This window comes from Terrapene carolina, unplaced genomic scaffold (assembly GCF_002925995.2).
Source record: "Terrapene carolina triunguis isolate 2854851 unplaced genomic scaffold, T_m_triunguis-2.0 Scaffold62, whole genome shotgun sequence".
Taxonomy (NCBI): domain Eukaryota; kingdom Metazoa; phylum Chordata; order Testudines; family Emydidae; genus Terrapene; species Terrapene triunguis.
Window position 1 is genome coordinate 3,351,516 of NW_020664413.1, and position 17,224 is coordinate 3,368,739.

At 40.9% G+C, this 17,224-nt stretch overlaps 1 protein-coding gene across 2 annotated transcripts in view; it reads right to left on the minus strand.

The window, feature by feature from the left end:
• The window catches only part of XRCC5 (X-ray repair cross complementing 5), a 66,716-nt gene that overhangs the window by 41,624 nt on the left and 7,868 nt on the right, over positions 1–17,224 (minus strand). For both annotated transcript variants that reach the window (XM_024217943.3, XM_029910532.1), the window contains 7 exons: positions 15,808–15,856; positions 14,225–14,347; positions 13,060–13,248; positions 9,404–9,518; positions 8,007–8,145; positions 4,420–4,532; positions 25–87 (listed from right to left, as the gene is read on the minus strand). In XM_024217943.3, coding sequence (XP_024073711.2) covers positions 25–87; positions 4,420–4,532; positions 8,007–8,145; positions 9,404–9,518; positions 13,060–13,248; positions 14,225–14,347; positions 15,808–15,856 — 791 coding nt within the window. The remainder of the gene's footprint in view (positions 1–24; positions 88–4,419; positions 4,533–8,006; positions 8,146–9,403; positions 9,519–13,059; positions 13,249–14,224; positions 14,348–15,807; positions 15,857–17,224) is intronic.

Genomic DNA, 17,224 nt, shown 5'->3' on the forward strand with positions numbered 1-17,224 from the left:
CAACTTAAAATTCATTTATCTCACCTCATCATCTTTCGCTGCAAAGACCTTCAGAACCTGGGTGCCCATGTAGTGATGCCTCTGTATCTATAAATTAAAGTTTCTAAAATGATTAGTTTTGATCTAAAACAAATGTCATTTTAATTGTACCAACTAATTAATTCTACACTAGAAAAAACAAACATAATACCCACATGTAAGGCCAAAGCATTTAATTACTATGTATGGTAGATATAAAACCTATACGTTGCTCTGTTTCCATTTACCACACAATGTGAAACTCTATTAATATTTTGCAGTATTCATCATATAGAACCGCCACCCTAACAAATGGGGGGAGGGATAGCTCAGTGGTTTGAGCATTGGCCTGCTAAACGCAGGGTTGTGAGTTCAATCCTTGAGGGGGCCACTTAGGAATCTAGGGCAAAATCAGTACTTGGTCCTGCTAGTGAAGGCAGGGAGCTGGACTCAATGACCTTTCAAGGTCCCATCCAGTTCTAGGAGATAGGATATCTCCATTAATTAAATTAAATGATGTTTGGAAGGTGCTGCACGAGCCTTATTAGTCTGTATGGAGAGTGGCAGTGGTTGCCAAAGGGAAAATTACACTATACTGGGACAGATAGGATTCAGCATCCACATTTTGCTTTTACGACCTGGCAAAATTCTCAGATCTGAGATCAGACTTGGACTAACAAATTCCAGGATATGTGGCAGTCATTGCTAGCTATGAATGGGCAATACAGAAATTAAATACTGGACTCATGGTACATTTGTCTTGGGGTGAACAGTTCTACATGTTATTTAATACTATTTAGAAAGTTACAGACAAGACTAAAGCATGCCTAGTACTGGTTCTCTTCTTTTTGTTAAAAATCTTTGAACGTGTGGATAATAAGGCTCCTGGACGTAGATTTGGAGGCAGATGTTCGGCAGCTGTAAACTGTCGTAACCTCATTTAAGTCAATGACAATTTATGCCAGATGGGGATCTGACCTTCAGAAATCAGCACCATTCCTGAAGCTCTTGAAGTCAACCTGTTGTATCCACTATTATTCCTTCCTATTTGTCTTTAGGAGCTGAAATACTATGCTGTCGAGCATCACATATACCTAGATATATATGTCGCTGCATTTTCTTTGGTTGCCAACTAACATCTCCTTTGTGTATTTTAAAGTCTTGTATGATTTCTTGATTTACATGGTATTGCTTATAAATTAAAAATCAACGTTTAAAAACCAATAATAAGATGCCCAGGATACGAATGATTGAAAAAGCTGCTTCAGTACATTGAGAAAATGATATGAGGTGGGTTTATTCCCTCTTTAATTCTGTATTTTGAACTGCTCCAGTTTCTCTGGTTAATATGCTGTATGCAGTATGCTGCACTGGGAAAGGAGGAGAGGAGCAGACCCCAATGACTGAGGAGGAGGAGCCACCTGTCTCAAGGCAGGGAAGTTCGCGGCCACTGCACCAAAGAGGAGGCAGAGTAGGGTGGTGGAAGCCAGGGACTCCCTCCTGAGAGGGACATGATGTCCTGGGAGGTGTGCTGCCTTCTAGAACCCGCATCTAAGATGTTACAGAAAGGTTGCTGAGGCTCAGCTATCCCTCTGACCGCTACCCCCACACTGCTCATCCGTGTGGACACCAATGATTTTGTCAGGTCTGACCATGAGAAGATCAGCAGCGACTACAGGGCTCTGGGGGTGAAGGAGTCGGGAATGCAGGCTGTGTTCTTGTACATCCTCCTGGCTGGGGCCCCAGGCAGGGATATGTGTATCCTGGAAATGAATGCATGGCTGCACAGACAGTGTTGATGGGAAGGTTTTGGCTTTCTTGATCATAGCATGCTGTTCTGGGAAGGAAGACTGCTGGGAAGAGATGGGACCCATCTGACCAAGAAGAGGAAAAGCATCTTTGCACAACAACTCATCAGCTTAACGAGGAGGGCTTTAAACTAGGTTCAAAAGGGGCAGATGACAAAAGCCCACAAGTAGGTATAATAAAGGTAACTTCAATAGAGGGCTAAATGTTGGGGGTGGAAATGAAAAATTACAAGAGGATCACAGGGGCAACAAGAGGGGCATATGCCTCTATATGTCTATACACAAATCCAAGGAGTATGGGGAACAAACTGGAAGAACTGGAAGTATCAGTCCCTAAACTGAATTATGACTTATTTGGCATCACAGAGATTTGGTGGGATAAGTCTCATGACTCAAATATTGGTATAGATGGGTATAGCTTGTTTTGCATTATACAGCAAGAATATATACACTTGTTCTGAGGTCCAGAAGGAGGGGAGAGGCAGACCAGCTGAAAGTTTCTGAGTGAAGATAAAAGGAGGAGCGGGGGAACAGGAGCAGTGTCATGGTCAGGACCACTAAATCAGGAGGAGATGGAAGATGAGCATGCCTTTCTATAACAAATAAGAGACTTCAGCTATTCAGAATCTTGAACTGGACTCAGAACGGGACCAGCGACGACGTATGTGAAGAGCTAGCGCAGTGTGTTCTCACTGGTCTGTCTTGCTTAGCAGAAAGGCAGCTGCCTAAGGTAGCAGCTTTACTTTCGGGGTGCCCACATGATCAGACCATGTTATAATAATCCAGTCTGGAGGTGATTAAGGGATGGGATGTTGTAACTAGATTCTCATGTGAAAGGAAATGGCACAAACTCCTGTCTAGTCAAAGATGTTTTGGACAGCGGCGGCTCCAGGCACCAGTGCTCCAAGCGCGTGCCTGGGGCGGCAAGCCGCGGGGGGCGCCCTGCCGGTCCCTGCGAGGGTGGCAATTAGGCAGCCTCGGTGGCATGCCTGCGGGAGGTCCGCCGGTCCCACGGCTTTGGCGGCAATTCTGCAGCGGGTACGCTGAAGCTGCAGGACCGGCGGACCTCCTGCAGGCATGCCGCCGAATCCGCGGGACCGGGGACCTCCCGCAGGCATGCCACCGAATCCGCGAGACCGGGGACCTCCCGCAGGCATGCCGCCGAAGCTAGCCTGCCTGCCTGCTGTGCTTGGGGCGGCAAAAAAGCTAGAGCCGCCCCTGGTTTTGGCCCACTGCTGTTATAACAGAGTTCACGGACACCTCTAGCAAGATTGAGGCTGTGGACAACAGAGGGATGGTTACAGCGTCTGACTGCTCTCTATGTATTGCCCTCTGCCAACCAGCATCACCTCTGTTTTAGTGGTGATGGCTAATGATCCTTCTGCTTTTCATACAGGTTCCTATTTTGCCAAGGCACTGTAACATCTGGGAAGCTTGACAAGACAGAGAAGTAGATTTGGGAGCATTCAGCATACTGCTAGCACTGAGGCTCAGTATCTTATGATCCCCCCCAATGACTTCACCATGGATAGTGAATAAAAGAAGTAACTTGACTGAGCCCCGGGGGACTCCAGGAGGATGCGTAGATGCCCATAACCACTATCAGGGTTCTCCTGGAAAGGGAAGAGTAGTGCCAGCTTAAAATTTCCTGCTCTCATGTGTATGCATATGTGTATATTACACTTTTATGGAGCAAGATATCTCGTTGTCCAGGACTTCCCAAATGATTAAATCCTGCTTTCCTAGCTGATTGCCGAAGTTGTAGATAGCAGGAAGGCAAAGTGTTTGGTTTCTTACTGAGATAGGGAATGTCTCATCTTAAGCCTTGTAAGGCTCCCAGATGCCATGACGATGAATGGCAAAATGAATGCTTCCAATAAAAAGAGTTAGAATATATCCACAAACACTCTTTAATGTCTCTCTATAGTGTATGTATCTACTTTTAAAAGATATATAATCATCTTCCTATACTTACTGCTTCTGAGCCCTAATTTTGTGAACCAATCACTACGTTTAATTATTGTTACTTTAATGAAAACAAGAGGAAAACCACAGCTCATAACTTAATCCTACGAGAATTAAGACACTTAGTTTCCAAGAGTTCTCAAACATTGGCGAGCTTCTATTGCTAGTACGGTGAAATGAACACACAGACTTGGACAAAGCCAGAGGATTTTGTGCAGGGAACTAACCAGGGACTGGGGAAGGAGGAATCCACTTCCTTGCCACTGGCAGAGGGTGGGGAAATTCTGAAGTTTCTTCTTCATCCACTACTTCAGCTCCTGGGCTAAAATAGGGATTGCACTACATCCGCCACCCCTACATTAGGATTTGTGACCACTGGCTCTGTATAATCGTGAGACAGAGGCCACAACGATGAACCTCGCTCAAATGCCCCCTTTATAGTGACCTATGTGGAGTCCAGATCCACTGGACATGGCAAATGTGAACTCTCCCTGCACATCTAATAGCATCCGCCCACACAACATGCACCTGTTCACTGGAGCATACACAGCATCATTGTCCCCTGGTGACTCTGACCTATATTCAACAGTTATCCAGTAATTGAGTGGGAAGAAGTTCAATACTGCACCTGAGATGATCTGCTGAATCCTAATACTGAAAAACACTTTGCTTCGGTTTTGTATTTCATTTGCTCCTCATCTACTTTAGAGAAAGGAACTATATCGCTCCCATAGCGGAACCCTGGAGAACAAGAGATGAGCATCTGGTAAGCATGAGGGCCTACATTTCTTACACTGAAATTAGCACTCTGCATATTTTAACAACGCATGCACGCCCCACAGCTATACCCCATACGATTAACTTTGTAATTTATATCAAATTACTTTCTCCTGTTAACAAAATAATCACACTCCATAGACACAATCTGCAAATCACAAAAAACAGTTACATTCCTTGTGCATCATTTTACATAATGTACCTACTTTTGCGGATATCAGAAAAGAAAAAAAAATGTACTTAACACACTGCCCAACACCTTATACTCACAAAACAATACTCAGTGAAAAAGAGCATGAGCACTCCTTGCAAATAAAAATAGAAAAAACATAACACAAATCAGCAGGAGACTCAAAGAAAGGAATCCACAAAAAATTCAGAGACAAAGCTGTCATTAAAATGGATATTAAAGACCTACTGATGCCTCATGGAAAAGAAAAACCTTTCTATACAGAGACTAGTTGATCTAGTGTTTATTTCTGTATTTTGCTTCCTTTGTTTGTTATTCCTAGGGATATTTGCATGAAATCAGGATCTTTGTTTCTTAGGAGTATCACCTGTTCCTGCTGCTTAGTTCCCAACCTGAAGTTACAATATTCTGCTTGCAATACCACAATTAGCTTCTGTTTAGCTGATTATGCTGTCAGAGCCTGAGGATGATGTCTTCAGGTGGGGAATAAACACCAGAAGCAGATGAACATCCCAAAATGAAGAACTTTTTTGCATGCACTCTTCCTTAGGAATTTGAAAAGAAAATGAAAAAGCAAATTGAAGCAAAACTCAAAAAACACACTTAATGTGCAGAATACTCTGTAAACAGAACGTTCTTCAAAAATTTCGATGAAACATCAGGAGCTCTTTAACTGCAGTTGAATGTCAGGCCACTGGGTGAAGACATCTTTGGTCTCTGTAGTTTACTTTGATATTGGAATCAAAGGTAAATTGTAACTATTTACTACTGCTTTTCTCTGAAGACAGTATCTGACAGGCATTCACAGATCAGGACTTCAGCAGAGGGAGGTCAGGAATGCTCAAAGTTTTCTAGAATGTTCTGACCCTGCTTGAGGAAGCAGGCAGCAGCTTTAGGGTGAGGAAGGATCGAGAGAGTTTTAATATATTATAACACATCATAGCCTTGTTACCAACATTTTAAACTTTTAGCCTCTTTTTAAAAATATGCTGTAGCTCAACCACAACATGTGGGCTTGGTGCAGGAATCGCGGGGTAAAATCCCATTGTTATGATGGAGGTCAGATTAGATTATCATAATGGTCAGTTCTGGCCTTAAAGTCTATTAATCAAACCCCAAAATATAAAAACTATCAAGAGGTGAGTTAGTTTAGATCCAAGGACAATGCCATCTTAGAGAACTACTACTAACAGGCAAATAAATGTACCCCCGCTCTACTAAGTCTACATGGATAGATCCATATTTAAGGGCCAATCCTGCTCTCACTGAAGTCATGGCAATTAAATGAAACATTTAAGCATACTGAAGGAAAGAGAAAGTGTCCCCAAATTAACTGGAGTGAGGGCAATAATTTAGCAGGAAAAGATGCTGTGGAATTCGAAGAGAACCCTACCTAAAATCTACCCTATAACGTAAACAGATTTTTTTTAAGTTTGAAATTATGAAACATGCATAGAACACTAAATTAACATTACTTACTAGCTTTTTTCATAATTACTTCATCTCTGCTTAAAGAGACACAGTCAACTCAAAAATCACACAGATGTACGAACATTTTTAACCTACTACTGTTACAAATAACACCTAAGATTACTAGAGTTAAAGTTGAAAGAGAAAAATGATATTTCTATTTTTTTCAGTTTACTTTGTGCACTTGACTTTCAGTAGTAATTTGTACTGTCTCCCCTGTATAATTATTCTATTTCCCCCATTTGTGTAGGACTTTTAAACAGAAAAAAAAATTTAAAATAGCAAAATGTGACTGATAATAGCATGTCCACATAGCAACTAGACACCTGCGGCTGGCCAGTGCCAGCCGACTTGGGCTTGTGGCTCTGTTTCATTGCTGTGTGGGTTCAGGCTGGAGCCCAAGCTCTGGGACCCTCCCACCTCACAGGGTCCTAGAGCCCATGGTCCAGCCCAAGCTCGGAAGTCTACACAGCAATGAAACAGCCCCACAAGCCCAAGCCAGCTGGCACAGGCCAGATGCGGGTTTTTCTTTGCTGTGTAGACATACCCAGGGAGACTGAGAAGCAGATATAGCACTTGAAACAATTTTTAACTCACATTTTTGAAAATGGACTGTATTTCAAGTTGATGATGTGCCTTTATTCATCTAAGAAATTGAATTATTTGCATCCAAAGAGAAACTAAACTATGCAAAACAGAAATTTACATGCTGTGAGTACTATCCTGCATTCCGTCACCATGGCACCTCAAACCTCCTTTTAGTCTAAATGGTAAAGCTAATTCTCAAACTTTTTCATGGTGAGAACCACATCTAACAGAAAGATTATCCCCTAAACACCCCCTTCTTTTCATTATCACAGTTCCCACAGCACCTTCCATTCACAATTGTATAATATCCTTGTGGCACATACTTTTCCATGCAAGCAATTGCTATAACAGTAGGAAAGTATTTGATATATTTTTAGATATATTTTGATGCAATTTAACAGCTGGAAACAAGAAGAATCAGCACCATCCACCAGCCCATCCACCATGGAGCACAAGTGCTCCACAGAGCGCAGCTTGGGAACTGCTACACTGCCTTCTAGTTCCTATCTGGCATTATTATTATTGCAATAATTAGAGTCCTTTGAAATTCTTTTATTTTTTATAATTTTGGGATGTGGGAGGGTTATTTTGGGTTATTTCGTGTTACACATTTTATCCACACAGGAGATGGTGGGGGAAGGGGAGTGTAGGGGGTGTTGGGAATTCTGGAGGAGGTGGGGATTGGAGAGTGAGCCCACCTCTCACTCACCCTGCAGTGGTGGCTCTGGTCCTGCAGGGATAGGCCTGGCTTCCTGCTCCGGGTATTTGGACCTGGCGCACGGGGTCATAGCACTGCTCGGATTTGGCTCGGCCACCCCTCCATCCATCATATGCTGGTCATGATGAAGTGGCACTGTGACCTAGTGCGCCAGGAGCCACAACTGCAGGATGAGTTTTTTTGTTTTATTTTGCTTTATCCATTTTTGTTGTTGTTTTATTTTGTGTAATTTTGTCTTTGTAAAAAACATGCAGCTCTAGCTACCGTGGCAACAATACGAATGTTACAGATATACAAGATGACAAGCTCCCTACCCCCAAGAGTTTACAGTCTAAGGCCACAGTTCGACTTCTAAATCCATCTTTAGGCACCTAAGGGTGGAATTTTCAAATACATTTAAGTGTCTTAGGAGAACAAGTCCTAAAATTTAAGCCTAAATGTTTTAAGAGGGCACAGAGAGAATAACCCATACCTTGAACAAGATCATCTTTCGGAACTTCTGTTTCATCATCATCGTTCAAGCAGTAGACAGTCTCTTTTTGCACATCTTCTTTTTTTAAGGTCTTGGCATCCACAAGAGTCCAGGACTTTTTCAGCTTCTCTTCGGCGAGCTTTGTGTCAACAATGAAAGAAAAGGAATATTTAAATCTCATTTGGGGATGGGTTCCAACCACAACATGAGAATCAATTCCTAGAGTCATTTCTCTTGACCAAGTGCTGGGTCATAAAAAGCATTTGCTACTCCGATCACCACTAGTGCTCTACTCATATTGACAATTCTCATTTCAGATTAAACAAATGGCTCTCATTTCCCTCCAACCCTTGCTTGTCTTGCCTATTTAAATTGTAAACTGTTTGGGGTAGGGACTGTCTCTTACTCTGCCTTAGTATAGTGCCTAGCACAATACCATAATAAAATAATTATAATAATTATTATTATTATAAATGAGGAGAAACAGGAAGCTGTCAAGGGAAACCTATAGTGATTAGACCTTACCCAAGCCTAATAAATCCACCTTCTAGACATCAGGCATATTACTAAATTAGAATATTTCACCTTGAAGCAACAGAATATTGAAGAGAATCCTATTTTTAGGTTCAGTTGATGAACCAGTTAAACTCTATTTCACCAAAATCACGTCAGTATCACTGAACTACATGGCTGCCTAGCTATTATTTACATGATAAGCAGCTGTGGTGTTACACGTTTTCCTATTTTTAAAGTGTTTTTCCTCTTATTGCTGTGTGAAAGACCCACACAAACAATAGGGGAAACAGACTGACTGAACAGTGAAACTGACTATATGTAAGGTCCTGTCAAATTGCACAAAGCAAACACTGAAAAAAGAGAGAAAATCTTTTAAAGTTATTATAATCTTACATGTGATTTGTAACAACAGTAAGTAAAACATTTATGTCCACAAATGTGATTTCAAATTGAGGGTATCTTTATTACTATTTCTAAAAAAAAAGTGCAATTTCCAAGAAATAAGGAAAATATTAAGCCTCACTCATTTCTGGGCATTTCAGAGACAGGCCATTGGAAAGCTCCACGTGAATGCAGCACCCTAAATCAGGTTTGTAAACTTTATACAATTAAATGTCACATTGTGGATAGGAATTACCTTCTCTTTCTGAATATTGTTATCTTTAATGTTTTAACATGCATGTCTAATATGGCAAAGTTAGGGTTGCTGTGAGAACTATAACTTTAGATTTATTGGTTTTTGCTCATGTAAAATCTCGCCATAATGTTTTCCTTCATCTACCTTAAGGTATTTCATTTTCTTGTCTTTAAGGAAAAAATGAAGATGCAGCTAACTATGCTCCTGCCAACATATACTTAAATATGTGATTTTAGTAACTTACTGATTTGTATGCCACAATCCTTATAGACAGATTAGAACCTATCGTTAGCTGGCAGGGCCAAGCCATAGGTCTTCTTTCGATTTTCTTAAACATTGAAAGACGCTCCAGGCTCTCTCTAAATTAAAGAATAAAAAAAACAGACACGAATTCTTTGATACGCTGAAATAAAACAATCCAGAAAATGCAAACTCCTCAGGAAAGGGTGGAAGCCCAACTGGTTTGGCTTGGATTGCACAAAGCACTAGAAAATAAACTATACAGAACATTCCTGTTACTGATCATAGTAAGAAGGGGCAGAGAATGTGACCTAGTAGGTGTTTTCCATCTAAAATCTCTATGGCTCTATGATGTTAAGGTTAAAGACAGTATGTCAGTTCTTATGGGGAGGAAGAGATTACACAGTTGTTTAGGAAGCATTTTGCAGTTAGCTAACATTAACCCAATTAAGTAATTTAGCTAGCTGAACAGCCCAAATTATAAAAGACACCTCTCACTGGTAAGATGTTGCCTGGGCCGGAGATGAAAAAATAAAGAATCCTGTTTCAATTAACATTATTTTGTTTGTTTGGTAATTAGCACTCCCACATTTTTAATAAGTTGTTAATGAATACACATTCTTTTCGCAGCTCAATTAGGATAAAGCCAGCTACTTCGAATATCTCTAAGCCAAACAGCAAATAAAAAACCTTATAAGGCAAAAAAAGATTCTTTTAAATGACTGTACATTAAAAGTACAAAACTGTTAACACAACATTGCATAAGGTTCAACAGCTCAAAGTCAGAAAATGTGAAAATTAAGATTGAAAATACAGTTTTAGCTCAGGGAATATTTATTACATTACATCTTCTATATGATCACAAAGACGTGTCTTCACAACCAAAAAAGGCATGTTTTTACCGTGAGATAGTAGTTATCTTGCTGTAAAATCCTAGTGGAGACAAGGCTATGTAGTTTTTACAGCAATGTAGCTAGGAGAGGTCAACCATAGCTGGGGAGTATAATGTTGACCTCACCTAGCCACAATGCAGTAAAAACTACTTGCATCTTGTCCCCATTAGGTTTTAACTACTTAACACATGTTAGTTATCCCACTGTAAAAAATACATCCTTTTGGCAATAAAGACATAGCCACAGTCATATCAAATAATGCAAGATAATTCAACAGTATTTTGTACAACCTAAGTTACATGTGTATTTAAAAACCTGTGTCTATGTAATTAAAACTATTATAATTCATACACTCAAGGGGCAAAGTTAAAGTAAAACACTCAACTTTAACTTTTACATTCTTAACTTTTTAATGCTTAATTGTGCTACCTTAATTCTGTATTAACAGAGTTCTTTAGGTTTAATTTCCTATGTTTTTTAGAAGAAACAGATTCACAGTTCTCCCCGATCAGTGAAGACCAAGTCCATTAGCAAATTTTGCCCTTGTAGACTTGCAGACAGCATAGGCCAATAGTTAACTGATTACTGAATAATACACATCTCCATATCTACACACATGTGGACTTTGATAAACTTGTATTTTAAAAAAAGCCTAAGGACAGCATAAATGCCTCTCGCCCTGTAGCCAGCATTCTTGGTCCCACATTGTGTTTCTGGACTTCCCTCCCCCCGCAGTTCAAATCAATATCAGACCTTAAAACAATATTACAAAATTCTACTTGCTCATCTGCTTGGATAAATTATTTATTTTCATAGGGGGTAAAATTATTTTTGATCAGCAGCATAGTAAAAAGAGGAAAGGAGATATTGTGTCGAGGTTGCTAAAATTTTCATGACAGTTTTGCAAGGCTGCTTTATAAAAGCTGAATAAACTGATCTAAAGCCTCATATATTCTTAAACAACTTAAACTGCACTAAAGCTTTAATCTGTTAGCCAAACCCCCATTTATCCAAAGGTTTCAGACCTCCCCTGAAACCACGGAGTAAGCAGGGCTGTACTGCATTTATAGTCCAGGATAGGAAAGGTAAAGATAAAAGAGACATTTATTATTTGTATTACAATAGCTCCTAGGAGCCCTAGTGAAGGAACAGGACCCCATTGGGCTAGATGCTGTACAAACACAGACCAGAAAGATGGTCCCTGCCCCAAAGAGCCTGTATAATCTATATATAAGACAAGAGACAACACAACAGATGGCTATAGACAGAATGGATATGAGTGGGGCAAGACTGCATTTGTCAGGGCCAGAAAAAAGGATGCTGCAGTAATTAAGAAGCAGGACGATGAGGGCCTGCATCAAAGTTTTAGCTGTGTGACTAAGAAAAGCTACATGCTAAGAGGTGTTATGCAAAAAGAATCTGCAAGATTTAGATATAGCCTGAGGTGAGGACCTAAAGAAAGGTCCAAGTCAAAGCTGATGCCCAGGTTACAGGCATGAGTGACAGGCAGGATAGTGGTATTGTCCACAGTGACTGAGAAAGGAGGCTGGGGGAGGGGGAAACTTAGAACATCTGATAGTTTCATGCACGTGGATTATCCGAAAGGATAATCATGATCAAAAATATATTGTTTTGTTTGGCTTTGGGGTGCAGCAACAAAGCCTGTTTTTATTGCCATGGAAAAATCTCAGGCTGCTTTGTAGGCAAATAGAAAATAAATATGTAGCAGTGATGATATATTTCCTCAGAAATAAAAGGTCTAAATTTCCCTTCTCATATAACATACTCTAACCAGCCATGGAGGCCAAGATGAGGAAAAATATATAATGGCTACAAAAGGAGAGAGGGACCAAATGATAAGTCGGGGGGAAGGGATAGCTCAGGGTTTGGGCATTGGCCTGCTAAACCCAGGATTGTGAGTTCAATCCTTGAGGGGGCCCACTTAGGGATCTGGGGCAAAAATCAGTACTTGGTCCTGCTAGTGAAGGCAGGGGGCTGGACTCGATGACCTTTCGGGGTCCCTTCCAGTTCTATGAGATAGGTATATCTCCATTTATTATTATTATTTTTGGGCAGAATGAGGGGAGGAAGTTACCAGTCTAAACCACCTGTCGGGGAGAAGTCTCAGGCATAGCAGCCATTGCAGTGTTTCTAAGATACACACACATTTTTATTGTTTCACTGTGGAGACACCAAAATGTAAAATCATCTTTCTATCCTTGCATTAGCAATTCTACTGAACCAGTCTATTGTTAGACACAATGGCACAGCAGTTCGCTAATAAGCCATGAGCTTCAAGAAGCAACCATCCGTCACAATCTGTCTGGGGGAGTTTGATAAACTAGTTGATCTGCAACCAATCTGAGACCAGGAAAAAAGGGCTACCATTCTGCGCAAATGCTTTACATGCACTGCACACGCATTCTAAAATAGCATTTATCTTCTAAATACCTTATATTCAATATGGTTTTGAAGTCTCATTTAGAGGCTCACCCTCCTTAAAACATTCTGAGGAACACAAGACACAGGAGGAATAAGGGATACTTTCTATAAAGCCAGAGTACCATATGAAGGAAAATTCACTTTCTATTGTATCTTATAATTCTCTTATCTGTTCTTTGAATCAAAGCCACTGAAGTTGATTTAAGGGACCCAAATGTGTGATAAGTTACACAACTACAAAGTGCCACCTCATTCATTAAAGCTTTTTGTGGACGAAATAAGAAACTAAACTTCCAGCATCTGAAAGGGGAGTATTCAAGTTTACCTGAAAGTGTAAATTTCATCCAGGCCTCCTCCTTCCTCTAAAGCAAACATCAATTTTCTCACCATACAGATGCCTTCTTTCTGCTGCTCGGTTAAGCCCTTCCTTGGAAAAGACTTTCTGTACATATCAGAATGTCGACCATCACCTGTATCCCCACTTCCCTCATTATCATCCACTGGAAACGGCAAGCTAAGAATACAATTAAAAACAGTTAATTTATTTTGCTACTTAACTAAAACAACTAAATCATTTTGGATGATTAAAAAAAAGAGAGACAAAAATTGCATCTGGATTGATTCTTTCTTCAGCCTGATGCCCTTTCAAATGTCAGTTCTAAACCCCAGCAAAGAGTACCCTCCCAATCCCTTAATTATAGCTGTGCTATTAGTCATTCCTGTAATAACTGTTATTCTGTCTGAGATTTTAATAGCCTGTAATAGCTGGTGAATTCATGAATAAAATTGCCATTCTCCCATATGTTACAAGTCTGGGTTAGAGTTTAACTAGCATCTCTAGATGAAATGATATTTTCCTGTACCCCAAACAATGTCATTAAGTTATCTAAGAATAACAGAAGCCCGACTAGAAAAAGACCTGTGAGGTGATCTATTCCATCTCCCTGACAATACCTGTATATTTTTTACTGTTAATTTTCCTACTTGTTTAATTTTCAAACAGGCACCTTTGTGCTTTCTTCCATGCTGCCCCCCATGCCTGGGAGGAGCTCCCCATAAAAATCCACAAAGTTACCTCATTAGCCTCCTTTTCTGTGATGTCTACAAAAAAAACCTGAGAATAGGCTGCTGGCGTGCTGAGACCACTGCCTATCATACTGACCAATACTGTCTTATTGTTTCCTTGTATTCCCCCCGTCTGTCTGTCTGTCTGTCTCTATTGTCTCTTGTTTTATATTGAGATTGCCAGCTCTTTGGGGAAGGGGCCATCTTTTTATTTTTGAATTTGCACAGCGCCTAGCACAACAAGGTCCTGTTCCGTGATTCCTAGGCACTACAGTAATTCAAATAATAATAATATTACAGGGAGTGGCCCCTTTACACCAAACCACAGCACTTACCACAACAGCAGACAATTTAAGATGGCTGTAATTATGTAATGAAAATGGCACAGAGCTGTGAAGATGCTTTAGAGCTATTTCCACACTTACAAAAATTGCAGTGAGATTCCTGTTTTCTTCAAGTTAGCGATGATAATTTCCAGCTGATCCTCACTGAAGGGACTGCTAAGGTCTGTAAACACCTCAATGTGTCGTTTCTCATATTTCTTTCCTCTTAAACAATAAAAACAGAAGATTTGTTGAAATAAAAAAATCCTGTTGCATCATTTGCTGAACACTTATTTTAAAAAATGTAAAACTGTATCTCTAATAAAGTTTAGAACTTCTTGTAACAGAAGTCTGTAAACATCAAGATATGCTGCCCTTAAGTACAACAAGAACAAATCCAATCAGCATGGTTTGTTCTTTCTTATTATTATTCAGGGGAAGTCTGTGTCTTTTTTCTGATTTTTTTTTTCCCCACCAAGTGAATGGAAAGCCTGCTCCTCAGCTGACATAAATTAGTTTAACTACACTGAAGTCAATGGAGCTATGCCAGTCTATACCAATGAAGATCTGGTCCTTGGTGTTTACTAAGGTGCTGGCTACTTCCTCCCAGGCTACAAGACCATGATTATAAAGGTGTTAAACTGTGTCTACATGGATGTTAAGGGTTTTTTTCCAATCCTGTTAAGCTCACGCAATTGAAAAAAGCATTTCTCTTTATCTAGGCAGGTCTCTAGGGTTTGTCTACACTGCAGCTGGGAGGTGTAATTCCCAGCACGCGTAGACATACTCCTCCAGCTAGTGCACTAAAAATAGTACTGGGGCCCTGGCAGCAGGGGAGGTGGCTCAAGCTAGCCACCAGAATGCATTTTACCCAACCTCCTGGGTATATACTCAGGCGGCTAGTCCAAGCTGCTGCCCGTGCTATCACAGCCACATTTCTGTTTTTAGCACACTAGCTCGATCAGAGCTAGCCCATGTCTGTCCACCTGTGCTGGGAAGCATGCTCCGAGCAGCAGTTTAGACATACCCTTAGAGGCTACTTCTGTATACTTAAGCTCCTTCCTGACAGTGAAGATTAGCTCGGATGCTCCAATTAAGTATATGGATTTCATCCCTAGGCAGCTGGATACTGTACAAGGTATTCTCAAGGGTTTACTTCCCTCATTAGTCCAAACAAGTCCAAATTTATTGACCTGAAGAGCACATTGTAAAACCTATTTAAGGTTTGTCTACACAAGAAAGTTTTACCAGTTATACTGGAATAGTTAACCAGTATAGTAATGCTGGTATAAACACCCATGTAGACACTCTTATGCCAGAATAAGAGTGGCTTTATTCAGTTATCTTAAACCCTGCCCAAGCAACAAAAGGCTTTCTTATAACCAGAATATGAGCGTCAACTCAAAGAGCTAGATTGGTATAATTATATTAGTTTAGATTCACACCTTAGTTTATACCAGTATAACTTCCCTAAGTGGGCAAGCTCTTATTCAAGTGTCTTAAATTGCTTGGGGAGGTTGGGTGTCTCTAGTGGGTTTTTTAGGAACAGCTTTTCATTGTGGTGGTTTTTAAAAAAGCAGCATCTTCCCTAGTCACACAACCTTGCAGCATTAAAGTGGAGTCAGCTCAGCTCTCAAAACTCCATTTCAGAATTCTTGTGCAAGTCCCCGGGTTGCAGTACTTACATTGTTTCCTTTTGAAGCAAGTCCATGCACACGACAAGTGCATCCAGGACTAAGCGAGTTAAAGACAAAAGACATTTAGAACAAGACTGCGTCACAAACATACCCGTTTTTCTCTTTATTTTAGCGGTCGCAGAGACAGTTAAACCATTTTAGTGTATGACAACCAAACTAGCACCTATTAAAACTACCTATTGCCTTTCCTACAACCCTGTCTTTTCCCTGCACTTTTAAAGGGAAGACTATTACCAGGGACCAATCCTGCTATTGAAATCAAGAGCAAAGCTATGATAGGAGCAGAATCGAGCCCAATGAAAACATTTATCACCTAGACTTTTTGTATTATCATCATCTCTTTATTTGGTATCCATGACTGAAAACTACATGTCGTTTCAAAATATGACATCATTTTTCACTATAATTCCCCTTTTCTTAATAAACATCTATTTCTTACATCTCCTGATACATTTCTTTTCTCAAGTAATTTCATTAAGGATGTGCTCTTATCTCTGTGCTCAGGGATCTGTGGCCCAGATCCACAGAGGGACCTAGGCACTGCATCATGGCACCTAACTTTTAGGCACCTAGAAAATCACAGGCACAACACTGCCATCCACAAAGCCCGAGTTAGGCACCTCGGCTACCCAGACAACAAATGGGGAGAGACAGGCACCTTAGGCTGCGAACAACAAAGCCAGCACACTGGGCAGGGAGCCGCCTGAGCTAGCCAGTGAGAGATGCCAACCAGAGGGGGGGTATTAAGTCCCACCCCTCTCTCAGAGATAGGCTCCTAAGTCCAGGCTGCAAGAAGTCGCCTAGCACTGCTAGTAATCCATGACCCGAGGAAGACAGGCATAGGCCACCTAGGTTTGTGTGGGGGCCTGAAACAAAACAGCCTGGTGGGTTGAGGTGGCAGACCTCCTTTATAACTTTTAGCCTAAGAGATAGGAGATTCACTCAGGATGTGGGAGACCCCCGGTTCAAGTTCCACCTCCTCCTGAGGGATCAGCTACCTCTCAGGAGAGGGCCCTAACCACTAGGCTATAGAGTTACTCTAACTTTTTCACTGGTTCAATTAATATTTAATTATTCAATTGTTTAATAAAAGTGGAACAACTTCAACTGGAGAGACTAATGGAGACCCATATCAGAATATTCTATAGCCTAGCGTTAGCCTGACAGGGGCAGATCCCTGTTCAAATCCGTTTTCTCTCTCAGCAGGACAGGGGACTTAAATGGGAGTCTCTAACATCCTGGGTGAGTACCCTATCCACTGGGCTAAAGGTCACAAGAGAGCCCTCTCCTTCCATCCCCAGCTGTTGTGTGTGAACTCGCCTGAGGGACCCGGATCCAGCAGCCATGCTTAGAGGCCACCTACCGGATCATGCCCCCACATGCAACTTAGGCAGCCAGATGCCTT